The sequence below is a fragment of the Hippocampus bargibanti genome, linkage group LG06 (genome assembly GCF_051943395.1).
Source record: "Hippocampus bargibanti isolate YZ-2025 linkage group LG06, ASM5194339v1, whole genome shotgun sequence".
Taxonomy (NCBI): Eukaryota; Metazoa; Chordata; class Actinopteri; order Syngnathiformes; family Syngnathidae; genus Hippocampus; species Hippocampus bargibanti.
Genome location: NC_142739.1, coordinates 26,136,260 through 26,148,759, shown reverse-complemented (window position 1 = coordinate 26,148,759; position 12,500 = coordinate 26,136,260). Strand labels below are relative to the sequence as shown.

Below are 12,500 nucleotides of genomic sequence, written 5' to 3'. Positions count from 1 at the left end.
ATACAATCTAAATTGTTGACAAAACTCCCAAATTTCAAGTCTGAAGATTTTTTTAATTTAGAGCAGTGGTTCTCAACGGTAGTATCCCCTGGAGGGGCGTGGGCTCCCTCTAGTGGTACAAGACAAACAGCTGAATTAAATGTTCTGTCGTTTGGTTGTATTTATAACAATAACAATAATAACAATAATAATAATGAAAAAAAGCAATAATAATAATAATAATAATACATTTCTTTTATAAGCGCCTTTCAAAACTCTCAAGGTCACTTTACAGTCACAGGATCAGTTTTTCTGAGGGTGAGCAGCGGCAGCCACACACGCCAGCGTTCACTCAACCCGGAAGTAACTGAAATAGACAGAAAGCTAGTTAGCTCGTAGCCATCTAGCTAGAGCTAAAGCTAATAGATAGCTAGCTAGAGCTAGAGGTAATATATAGCTAGCCCGAGCTAATACATAGATAGCTAGAGCTAATACTGTAGATAGATAGCTAGAGCTAAAAGATAGGTAATAGCTAGCTAGCTAGCTACAGATATTAGTGATGATGCTATATTGACATTTATCAGATATTAAAGCCTCGGTCTCATACTTCATAAAACCTACCCCATATTTTTATGATGGTGGCAATTTGACGACAATGTATTTTTAAAGGTGGTACTAAATGAGCTATACACCAATCAGGGCAAAGCGGGTTTTACCTTGTAGCAGTTTTGAAGCAGCATGGTGGACGCCGAGAGCTGGTTGACGGTGTAAAGATAAAATGTGCGAGACGGAGCAAAATCTGGAGTCTTTGGGATTTCCTGGGGAGAACATGAAAGTTTGAAGCAAAAACTACCATTGGAGGAAAAAAAAAATCAGAAATGAGCTCTCTAAAAGGAGTGGTCTACCTGCAGCTGGACCAGGTTCTGTGAGAGAAGCATGTAAAGCATGTCTTTGGCCTCCTTGGCGGGAATCATGGCAAAATCTTCCACCTGCTTCTGCTCCAGATGTTTCTTCTTCAGCAGCAGGCGGAATATCCGTGCCGATCGGGATCCAAATCTGCCGAAGAGGGGTGAAAAAAGGACGGATTGGATGGACGCGTGCTTCAAATGGAGTGGAAAGAATTCAAAGAGGAGCTCACCTTTCCTGCACAACAGACTCCAGCGTGGCTCGCGCCAGATTGGAAATTACTTGGTGCAAATCTGACAATTCAGTCAAAGACGGTGAAAATATTGACGTCAAAAAAATTGATTACAACAAACTCCCAGTGCAATAGTTCAAATTCCATCAAGGATTTGAACCAGATTTTTAGAATTACAGTAAAGTCTCGTTATATCGATATCGGATATATCGATAGTCCCGGTTATATCGATACTATTTCTATGCACGCACGGAGAAAATTACATGCAAACAGGGTCGGATATATCGATAGTCCCGGTTATATCGATATTTTTTCGGACTCCCTTGAATATCGATATAACGAGACTTTACTCTACCTTATTAGCATTTTTTTTAAAGTGCATTCACAAAATGTCCGGTTACATCGGCGAACAGAGAAGCTAACATGTCCAAATAACCTATTTCTTAATTGCTCATTTTATTTGCCTGTGGGAAAAAAATTGTGTGTGTGTGTGTGTGGGGGGGGGGGGTTGTTTGTTTTTTTTTTTCCTTCAGAAAAGGATACTGACAACGTACATCCCGCCTCCACTCTCGCCCGCTTTGCTGACAAACTCCACCTAAAAAAAAAACATTTAAAAAGCCAATTTTTATTTTTAGAATTATTTTTATTCTTATTTTTGTATTGTTTTTTTATTTTTATGTGCATTATAATTTTTCGATGAGTATTTCTTATTTTTTTCATTGTTTATTATGTTTATTATTTTTATAATATTGATTTATTATTCAGTTTTCTATTTATTTTTGGAATTTATTTTTTCGTTATGTATTTATTTATTATTTATCTATTATTATGTTTTCATTGTTGTGTATTTTATTTTTATTATTATTATTTGATTATTATTTATCTTATTTATATTTTTAATGTATCGTTTTACTTGTAATTTGGAATTTTTATTTTCATTATTTCGATATATACATATATTTTTTTAATTTTCTACTTATTTTTAATATATTTTCTATGTATTTATTATTTTTTAGTTATTTGATATTCATTATTTATTTATTATTATTTTTATTATTTTTTATTTGCCTTTTATTTGTATTATTGTTTTTATTCTTTCTATTAGTCTTATATCTTTATTTTTCTGTATTTTTTTATGTTGATTTTTAAGTTTATTACTGTTATATTATTTCTATATTTTTAATTTTCTATTTGATTTATTTATTTTTCAATGTATTTATTTGTTTTGTAGAGTGAACGCTGGCACGAATGGCTGCCGCTGCACAAAAAAATTAAATCCCGTTACCGTAAAGTGTCCTTGAGAGTTTTGAAAGGCACTTAAAAATTAACTGTATTGTTATTATTATTTTCATTTGGATTATTATATTTTATTATTATTTGTCTTACATCTTTATTTTTGTAGATATTTCCGTATTTTTTATTTTTCATTTTTATGTTTATTAATTGTAGATTATTTGTATATTTTGTAATGTTCTATTTTTGTATTACTTTTAATGTATTTATTATTTTTTATGCATTTGTTATTCTTTTTTTTTTTTAGTTGACTTACCGGTATTTGTATTTATTTTTTGATTTTGAATTTATATGAAGTATTTTTTGATGTATTTATGATTTATTTATTATTTATTCATGTATTATTTATGTATTATTTATTTTATTTAGTATTTATGTATTATTTATGTATTATTTATTTAGTATTTATTTGTTGTCAATGATTTATTTATTTGTTATCTTATGTATCTATCCATCTAACTATCTTTATTTGTTTATTTTGAGTGATGCGAAATGCTCATACCGGGTCATCCACCAACAAGGTGAGGTACTGGTCCAGCACTTGTCTGGCGATGTTGTAACCAGCCGGCAGGGATCGGAAGATCTCGTTCGCCGACAGGGGCTTCGTGCAGGCGGCGGCGGGCGGTGTGGTCACCTCGCTCATTCTCAGCATGGTCCTTACGATCTCACTGCTGGTCTGATGAGAAAACACGGAGGCAAAACGATTTTAATTTGAGCGTAACGGCCGAGGTGACTGTGCCCAAAAATGTCTGACCTGGTCCATTTTGTTTGCCACCGCGCCGATGATGGCCTGGTCTCGAAAGTGCAGATGGAATCGCTCAAAGTTCACCTGCCAGTAAATCCCCTCGTCGCCGTGAGTCTGAGCAAAAATCAAAAGCATTCTATATTCATCTTGGTCATTTCACTGAAAATATGAATGACTATACGCGAGCGTGTGTGCGACATCCCACCACCGAGTCCGTCCTGGCCTTCTTTGCAACGTTTTGCTCCTCGGCATCTTCGAGCTGCCTCTTTCCTCGCCCGATTAGCGTCACCTGAGGTACCATGTAGCAGTCGGAAAAACTCTCCGGAGCCGGCGGCTCGGTGCTGGCGGGAGCTTGCGCTGAATCCGTAGCGACTTTGCTTATCGTCCGAGGGCAGCGTTGAAGAAAATGAGTCTCCACCAGTTTGGAAAAGGCTGAACATACTTCCTTGTAATCCATGCTGTGGCCCTCTGTCACCCCCCCACACACACACATAAGTAGCACAATGAGATGAGTGGATTCCAAAAATAAAAGTACAAATTAAAAAAAATCTCTCACACACACACACACACACACACACACACACACACACACACACACACACACACACACACACACACACACACACACACACACACACACACACACACACACACACACACACACACACACACACATGCATGAAACATGTTTTCATATTGTTCTCAGTCTCCACGTGTTCTACAAAATCTATGAATGAAACTGAATGAAACAGTAAAATCTACAGATTTTACTGTTTCATTCAAAATTAAGATAGTATATGCTGGTCATTTAATTGGTAAAGCTGCATTATGTTGAAAGGACAAAAATGAATGATGTATCAGCCAGTCCCCCCCCAAAAAAAATCTTATTTCCCAATGTGACTTACTGACCTTCCATGGTTTGCGTGAGGCGATCGGCGACCGTTTTAATGATGTTGCTCATGGTCAGGCGACCTCTCTGCAGCATTTCTTCAATGATGAGCTCGCCGGTGTCGCCGTAAAGCGTCTTGGCGGTGTAAATATAGTGTGGGTAGCGGAGGATTCTTAGAATGAGTTGACAGCTGGCGCGATATTCGCTGGGGCTGCCGCGTCCTTTCCGGCCCGGGCTGAACATGCAAGTTCCGTGTTGCACCAGCACACAGAGTGACTTTTTTACCTAACATTAGAAGCACAAAATGACCATGAAAACGTGCATTTCCCCATAATTTGCCTTCTAGAGAAGATCATAAAACACATTCGGAATTACTAAATTTAAAATGTAAAACAGTGATACCTCGGTTTACGAACCCCTTAACTTGCGAACTTTTCGGTTCACGAACGTTACATTTATGGAAATTTTACCTCGGCATACAAACTTTACCTTGGCATACGAACTTTTTTCGTACACGGACCTGCCTCAATGAGTGATGAGTCATTTGCGAACGAGCCGTTCTTCTAAAAACAAAATGGCAGCCGACTGTTTTTGTCCTCAATTCCCTGCCCCCAGTCTTCGGTTAAAGCCACATGATTGGTCAAGAACACAGCAGTGAGGGGGTGTGGTTTAAATATTAAAGAGACAGGCAGACGACAGTAAGAGTTTCAACTTTGAGAGTTCAAAGGCAGACGTAGACTGCAAGGTTAAAATATCCCATCAATCAGGCTCCACAAACAACTCGCACAAGCCATCTGTACACTTGATGCAAAAACTATCAACCCAGCTAAACAGAACCCATTTGATGAGGAACTAGGTAAAATCATCGCAGAAAAAGCACCTACAAGGGGTCATTCCTCAAGATGGTGAAAGAAGATGGCTACATTCCTCGTCAAGTGTTTCATGCTGATGAAACCGGCCACTCCATTCCATCAAGCCATCAACGACCATCACAAAGGTAAATAAAATGACTTTATTATATAGTACAGTTTATTTCTTTAATTATAATACCATAGCACATTTTTATACATAAAATAAGGTATATTGTGTGTAAGGCTTAGAAAATTAGAAAGTAGAAAATTATGTTTTATGGGGACCTGGGAACGGATTATTCTCATTTTAATGGTTTCCAATGGGAAATTAATTTTTGGGATCCACACTTTTTGCCTTACACACTCTGGGAACCAATTAAGTTCGTAAGCCAAGGTATCACTGTACTGTATACATTTGTTTCAAACTGAGCCACTTTAAGTTGTTCTTGAGAAGAACATTTAGTTTGCGTTTTGATTAATTTAATATAAACTTTACTTGAGGTCCCGGAGCAAAAAAATGCTCCTCAAAATCACGAATTTGCTCCTCAACTGAACTTACTGACTAGCAAAACATCCCCACAAAGGAAAATAAAACATTATTTCAAACCTCATAAATCGAGACAAGCTTTACATCGACCCGCATGAGGACAAACATTGTAGAAAGTAGATCAATTTTGATTTATTACAAGAGTAACATGTAATACAAGAAGTGGGTTACCAAGTCCAGAGAGAGACCAGTTTCTTGAAGGATGCTCCTCAGGTTTTGAGTCCCACCTCTGAGTAGAGTTGTACCCACTTTCTCCACAACTTCTCCAAAATGTTCTCGAAGCAGAAGCCCGCACAGACGCACCTCTTGGGAAGTCATCTAAAAAAAAAAATCCAAAATAAACACAATTAGAGTCATAAAGATGCGCAAACAACGCCACAGAACGAAAGATACTGTTGAATTTTGATGGAGTGGCACATGTAATTTACCGCTACATGTTTTTTTTCTATCCACCAACCTTTTTATTCAGGAACTGTTTAAAGTTTAAAAATTGTCTCACGCCTGAAAAGCAAACTTAGAGACAGGGTTAAAGCATGTTGCAGCTACGTGATGTCGCCGACGAAATAACCGGAAGTAGAATCACAATGACAGCAATCGAGTATTCATTTCCGGGTGTGCTCGCGTGGTGTATTGTGGGAATTGTGGTCCGCAAACTTTGTTACAAATCTCCGGGATTAATTCCAGCAACAACAACAAAAAATCAAATTATACTCATAAAACCGTTTTCAAGTCTGTAACAGAAATTACAAACCTAATAATAATATTTTTTGAGAGCACGTTGAATCGACATATGTTGTTGCTATGTTATATAATTGTGTTCGCAACGGGTTAATTATTCCCCACAACATGAAGTGAAATTCGATCCTTGTCGAATAGTTAAGTGCGCACGTCTTTATTTTAGCTAAACAAGGTAAGTGTGTTCTCTTTTGTATCATCGATTGTCAAGAAAACGTTTTTTAACTCACTGATCTGATCACCGCCACGTATGATGTGTTTGACAAGAATAAGAAAAACAATTGAACATTCATGTGTCTCTTTTCACACAATGCCGAATGGCAAAAAATCTCTCAACGAGAAAAAAAAAACTAAATGGGCGCCTTCAGTTCCCCAACAAACAAAAGTCTGCAAGAAGAAAATGGAGATTAACAGTGATTGTGTGTGAACTGGAGAGTGATTAATTAATAATAATAACAATCAGAAACCCGTTATTCGCCCCTCAATGCGGAAATTTGCAGTCCACAGCAGCAATTTGAAAGGGGATGGGGTAGGAGGGGGGGTGAAAGGATACGTATCTTTTTTCCTTATTCGACAAGGCTAAGAAAATGAGACTCCTCTTTTCACTTTACCTGATTAATACTACTACTACTACTAATACTAATAAAAAGACTGTAATTTTTACAGCAGAATGCCCCTGACTATTACGAGGACCCCGGGAGTCACCGTGTTGACGCTGACGTCGGACCCCGAAAGCAGCTGGCCTCCTTTTTGTCATCTCATCAAGGGTTTATGCTACAGCCCGTCATGCTGTGGGGTGTCCCAGCACATGAGGGCAATTATGGGCTCTACTCAAGCCATACTGGGGGTGAGATTTCAAGCAAAAATATGACCAAAAGGCAGCATCGCAAATATTTCGTGTGTTGGTTTAATCGGGGGACTGGGTTCTCTCCATCGTAGGCCTTACAGATCATGGTGGGCTTAACCACCATTGCTGTCGGCATCCTCCCCATGTTCGGCGGGTACGAAAATCCTTGGTGGAATATGGATGTCAATTTTTTCTCCTTATGGATGGGACCAGTGGTAAGCAAAACAACGGGAACTTGTTGATCTTTTGAAAAAATACAAGCAGAAGCCTTCAAGGCCAAAGCTAAGTAGTAATTGGTGTCAAGGAAGTATGTTGACGTGCCACTTCTGGACCGAGAGTTGCTATATACATTTTATACACCATGAGACAAGATTTAAGACACCAATTTTGATCTTTTTTTTTCCTCTTTCTGCTTCTTCCATAGTTTGTGCTTTTCGGCATGGTTTGCATTTTGTCTCAGAAGTACCCTTGTCGATGTCTGGTGAGAAACATTTTACATTGGGGAAAAAATATTACATGCTCCGTTTGAATGTCTGGGTTTTTTGATGGTTTATCAGCACCTTAACATAAGTGCTAATTTCCGTCAGCCCATCTCAAACGGGCTTTAAGTGTTAGCATTTGTCGTTAGCATACCCGCTAAAGTTGATGCGGCCAAGCTAACTTGTGTTTTGCGTTGGATGATAGCTAGCGTGAAATCCAGCTAGCTAGAAACCCAGCTAGCTAGAAATCCAGCTAGCAAGATAGAAAGCCAGCTAGCAAGATAGAAAGCTAGCTAGAAAACCCAGCAATCTAGCTAGAAAACCCAGCAAGCTAGCTAGAAAACCATCTAGCGAGATAGAAAGCTATCTAGCTAGAAAGCCAGCTAGCTAGCTAGAACGCCAGCTAGCTAGATAGAAAGCCAGCTGGCCAGATAGAAAGCTAGCTAGCCAGATAGAAAGCCAGATAGAAAGATAGCCAGATAGAAATCGAGCCAGCTAGCCAGATAGAAAGCTAGCCAGCCTGATAGAAAGCTAGCCAGCTAGCCAGATAGGAATCTAGCTAGATAGAAAGCTAGTCAGCTAGCCCGATAGAAAGCTAGCCAGATAGAAAGCTATTCAGCTAGCATGGAAGAAAGCTAGCTAGATACAAATCTAGCCAAATAGAAAACTAGCCAGCTAGCCAGAAAGAAAGCTAGCTAGATAGAAAGCTAGTCAGATAGCTAGATAAAAAGTTAACCAGCTAGCTACATAGAAAGCTAGCCAGATAGATAGATAGAACGCCAGCTAGCTAGATAGATTAACCTACAAATTTATTTGCCATGTTGTGAAAATCTGACAAACATGACCTTGTTTATTTACCTTGATTTGAAAGACGACTACTTTGAAAAGTACGCAAAGTGCATTTTAATAAATCTACATGTATTTTTTTAGGTCATCACCAATGTGTTTCTGAACACCACTGGCATATTATTCGCCACGGCCAACGTGATTCTCTGTGCCATCAACATTGGCGTGGTGGATATTTGGGATGTGTGCCAGCCTGACTACTGGACTGGGGACAAGTCCACACAAAGTCCCAATGAAAAGGACTTGGAGAAGCGGTGCTGGCAGGCGGTTGACCTCATACTTGTAAGACTTGAGTGCATGTGAATTATTTTACCAAATTGGCATTTGTAATACAGCGATACCTTGGCTTACGAACTGAATTGGTTTGCAGACAGAGTGTGTAAGGTGAAAAGTGTGTATCCCAAAAAATAATTTTCCATAGGAAACCATTAAAATGAGAATAATCCGTTCCCAGGTCCCCATAAAATATCATTTTCTACTTTTCTAAGCCTTAAAACTACACAAAATATACATTATTTTATGTATAATACATGTGCTATGGTATTATAATTAAAGAAATAAACTGTACCGTATAATGGTCATTTTATTTACCTTTGTGATGGTCGTTGATGGCTTGATGGAATGGAGTGGCCGGTTTCATCAGCATTCAACACTTGATGAGGAACGTAGCCTTCTTCTTTCACCATCTTGAGGAATGATCCCTTGTAGGTGCTTTCTCTGTGATAATTGTATCTAGTTCTTCATCAATTGTGTTCTGTTTAGCTGGGTTGATAGCTTTTTGCATCAAGTGTACAGATGGCTATTGCGGGTTATTTGTGAAGCCTGATTGATGGGAATTTTAACCTTGCAGTCCACACTCTGCCTTTTAACTATCAAAGTTGAAACGAGCCCAAATTTCACTGTTTTCTATCCATTTTGTCACTCTCTCTCTCTGTCGTCTGCCTGTCTCTTTAATGTTTAAACCACCTCCCCTCACTGCTGCGTTCTTGACCAATCACGTGGCTTTAACCGAAGACTGGGGGCGGGGAATAGAGGACAAAAAAAGTCGGCTGAAATTGTCTTTTTGGAGAACGGGCTCATTCGCGAATGACACATTACTCATTGTGGCAGCTCCGTGTGTATCCCAAAAAATAGTTCGTATGCCAAGGTAAAATTTTCATAAATTTAACATTCGTAAACCGAAATATATTCGTAAGCCAAGGGGTTCGTAAACCGAGGTATCACTGTATTTAGCTTTTTACAATACAATACGTCCTAATTTATATCGCACTTTGACAATAGCTCCAGCTGTAACAAATCGCTTCACAAAATTGTCAACATAAAGCAAAATAATAAACACAACAGTGAGATAAAAACATGGGCAGCTGTGCAATCTTAATAACTAATTGTTTTCTAGTGTACAACATATGATCACAGTCCTGATGATCGAATATAGTGGTTGACAGGACTTCAATGTTACTATTCTGTTGTTTTTTTATATTACCAGTGGATTATTATGATTTTAGATATTTTTGAAAAACATATTTACAGCTCTTCCCAAATCACCTTTCTGGTCCGAGGCCCCCGTGATAATATTACTGTGCCGTCTCCAGATGTTCCTGAGAGGCCTCAATGGTGTCCTGCTGGTATTAGGCGTCGTGCAGATGTTCCTGGCACTCAGCTCGGCAATCTTGGCCGGCAAGGCTCTGAGGAGGGGCAAAAAGGAATGCCAGGTAATACCAATTTATCATCTTGCAGAGTCAAATTGACCCTTTGGTTAAAAAAAGGGATGGGGAATGCTGGTGAACACAAACTTTATAATAACATAAATAGGTTAAGAAATTGTATTTTTTGACACATTTTATGCTTCCATTGAATGTACATTGTGCTGATACAGCCGCTATGCATGCCTTGACCACCTAGGGGCAGTATACAACAGCCATTATGGCACAAGAAAATTAGAAAGTAGAAAATTATGTTTTATGGGAACCTGGGAACGGATTATTCTCATTTTAATGGTTTCCTCTGGGAACTTCATTTTTGGGATACACACTTTTTGCCTTAAACGCTCAGTCTGGGAACCAATTAAGTTCATAGTGCATTATTGTTTTTGATTTTTTATTATTTTATTTTAGGACGGTGTTGATCCAGAAGTGTACAAGGCGCTTCCGGAAGAGGAGGGAGTCGTTGCCAAACCGTCAGCCTAAAACAACAATTTTTTTTTTAGCTGGGAAACATTCTGCTTTATCGACGATGTACTCTTCGTCATGCTGCCATTTTGAAGTATCTGCAGGAGTACTTTTAGAATATGATTCAGATATTTCATACACTCCTTGAATCATGGTCCAATTAAGATCAAGCATTTACAAATTAGGCTCAATTTCTAAGTTGATATTCTGCTTCTTTTTGCACTTATTTGGTACACTGGAGGTGAAAGATTTTTTTTTTTGCATATTTAATTAAAAATGATGTCACAACAGTAGTTTGGATTTTTTTTTTTTTTTCATAAAATGATTCCTTTTGGTATGTGTTTGAAATCACACACACACACACACACACACACACACACACACACACACACACACACACACACACACACACACACACACACACACACACACATATATATATATATATATATATATATATATCACACACACACATATATATATATATATACATATACATATATATGTGTGTGTGTATATATATATATATATATATATATATATATATATATATATATATATATATATATATATATATATATATATACACACACACACATATATATACATATATACGTGTGTGTGTGTGTGTGTGTGTATATATATATACATATATATATACACACACACACGCATATATATACAGTAAAGTCTCGTTATATCGATATCGGATATATCGATAGTCCCGGTTATATCGATACTATTTCTATGCACGCACGGAGAAAATTACATGCAAACAGGGTCGGATATATCGATAGTCCCGGTTATATCGATATTTTTTCGGACTTCCTTGGATATCGATATAACGAGACTTTACTGTATATATATATACATACATACATATATACATACATACGTATATACACTTGGAATGAATATTACTTTTTTGCTTTTAGATTTATGACCTTTTTTTCCAAAAATAACATTCTATTTCTATTCTTGAGTACATTTTTTCCTTGAAAAATATCCTGACAAAATACAGATGTTTTCCTCCAAAGGAACAAATATTTTGGTCTGGTCATAATCTGATTTAAAAACAACAAAAATCCCAAATTGGGTGATTAGCCACAAAGTGAGAATTCATGGTCCACTTAAAGCAGAAAAGTCTTGGTCCAGGTCCAGGAGGAGCGTCTTTACCCCTGGATGGTGAAATTCAAGGTCTGATTCCCACTACAGTCACAAAACAAAGATGCCTTAGTCCAAATGACAAATTCTGTACTGAATTGCCTTATATGCATAAACAAAGTAAACTTAGCAATTATGAAAAAATCGATTTCAATCTCATCAATCCAAAAACTTTTTGCCCTTAAAAAAACATCTTGTTTTACACACTCTTCAATTTTAACACAGTCATTAACCCATTCACTGACAGACAATGTGCAAAAATGTGTCCACTCCAGTGCCAGGGTTGTTGTCATTTTCGCTCAAATTGCAAGACCCAAAGAATATTGAGTTTTAGGACTACATAAACAGCTCTGATTGGTGGTATATTGTTTGAGTAGTTGTGTGTGTACCTGTCGCATCGGCGGCTCAGCAGCGACGGCGAGTACACTCATGCTGATGCTGACACAAAGCACCAAAACCGCCAAAACCAGAAGCATGATGTCCATACCTCGAGTCAGCCGCTGATCAATACACAAATAAAAAATTTAATATTAAATATTGGATATTAAATATTGGATGTTGAATATTAACTGTTGAATATTGAATATTGACTGTTACGCATAACGTGTGACGGGTTACATGTTAAACGTTAAATAGCAACGTTAAACATTAAATAGCAAATAGCAAAATATCAAGATATTAAATATTACAATATTAAAATGAATACATAAATAAATACAAATAAGGTTTTGAGTGGATGGATCAATGAATGAATGAATGAATGAATCAATAAAATCTTAAAATATTACATTCAAGTCATACAACATCAAAATATTACAA

At 37.4% G+C, this 12,500-nt stretch overlaps 3 protein-coding genes across 4 annotated transcripts in view; 1 reads left to right on the top strand and 2 right to left on the bottom strand.

Annotated features, from left to right (window-relative positions):
• Positions 1–6,010, bottom strand: part of polr3c (polymerase (RNA) III (DNA directed) polypeptide C) — a 6,782-nt gene extending 772 nt beyond the window's left edge. Inside the window, exons 1-10 of the mRNA XM_088999574.1 lie at positions 5,900–6,010; positions 5,614–5,760; positions 4,065–4,329; positions 3,361–3,623; positions 3,165–3,269; positions 2,913–3,086; positions 1,661–1,712; positions 1,118–1,178; positions 885–1,035; positions 696–797 (exon numbers count right to left, since the gene is read on the bottom strand). Of these exons, the coding sequence (XP_088855700.1) occupies positions 696–797; positions 885–1,035; positions 1,118–1,178; positions 1,661–1,712; positions 2,913–3,086; positions 3,165–3,269; positions 3,361–3,623; positions 4,065–4,329; positions 5,614–5,760 (1,320 nt within the window). The 5' untranslated portion in view covers positions 5,900–6,010. The remainder of the gene's footprint in view (positions 1–695; positions 798–884; positions 1,036–1,117; positions 1,179–1,660; positions 1,713–2,912; positions 3,087–3,164; positions 3,270–3,360; positions 3,624–4,064; positions 4,330–5,613; positions 5,761–5,899) is intronic.
• A 186-nt stretch (positions 6,011–6,196) lies between these two features.
• On the top strand, positions 6,197–10,810 carry LOC148897022 (uncharacterized). 2 transcript variants are annotated; one of them, XM_088999585.1, is made up of 7 exons: positions 6,197–6,352; positions 6,844–7,024; positions 7,117–7,239; positions 7,449–7,505; positions 8,434–8,631; positions 9,942–10,061; positions 10,464–10,810. In XM_088999585.1, the coding sequence occupies exons 2-7, from the start codon at positions 6,848–6,850 to the stop codon at positions 10,533–10,535; spliced, it is 747 nt and encodes a 248-aa protein (XP_088855711.1). In that variant the 5' UTR covers positions 6,197–6,352; positions 6,844–6,847; the 3' UTR covers positions 10,536–10,810. The 2 variants fall into 2 exon arrangements, with proteins under 2 accessions (XP_088855711.1, XP_088855712.1); XM_088999586.1 differs by having other exon boundaries at positions 6,300–6,352; positions 6,847–7,024.
• Positions 10,811–11,193: 383 nt separating this feature from the next.
• LOC148897021 (uncharacterized) overlaps positions 11,194–12,500 on the bottom strand; it is an 11,032-nt gene continuing 9,725 nt past the window's right edge. The window contains exons 11-12 of the mRNA XM_088999580.1: positions 12,071–12,181; positions 11,194–11,726 (exon numbers count right to left, since the gene is read on the bottom strand). Coding sequence (XP_088855706.1) covers positions 11,637–11,726; positions 12,071–12,181 — 201 coding nt within the window. The 3' untranslated portion in view covers positions 11,194–11,636. The remainder of the gene's footprint in view (positions 11,727–12,070; positions 12,182–12,500) is intronic.

What these genes read in the sequence shown, in the direction of transcription:
- LOC148897022 (XM_088999585.1), top strand. Translation starts at nt 6,848, where the DNA reads ATGCCCCTGACTATTACGAGGACCCCGGGAGTCACCGTGTTGACGCTG. An exon ending in AGTACCCTTGTCGATGTCTG is followed by an intron (nt 7,506 to 8,433) that starts GTGAGAAACATT and finishes GTATTTTTTTAG; the next exon opens with GTCATCACCAATGTGTTTCT. An exon ending in GGGGCAAAAAGGAATGCCAG is followed by an intron (nt 10,062 to 10,463) that starts GTAATACCAATT and finishes ATTTTATTTTAG; the next exon opens with GACGGTGTTGATCCAGAAGT.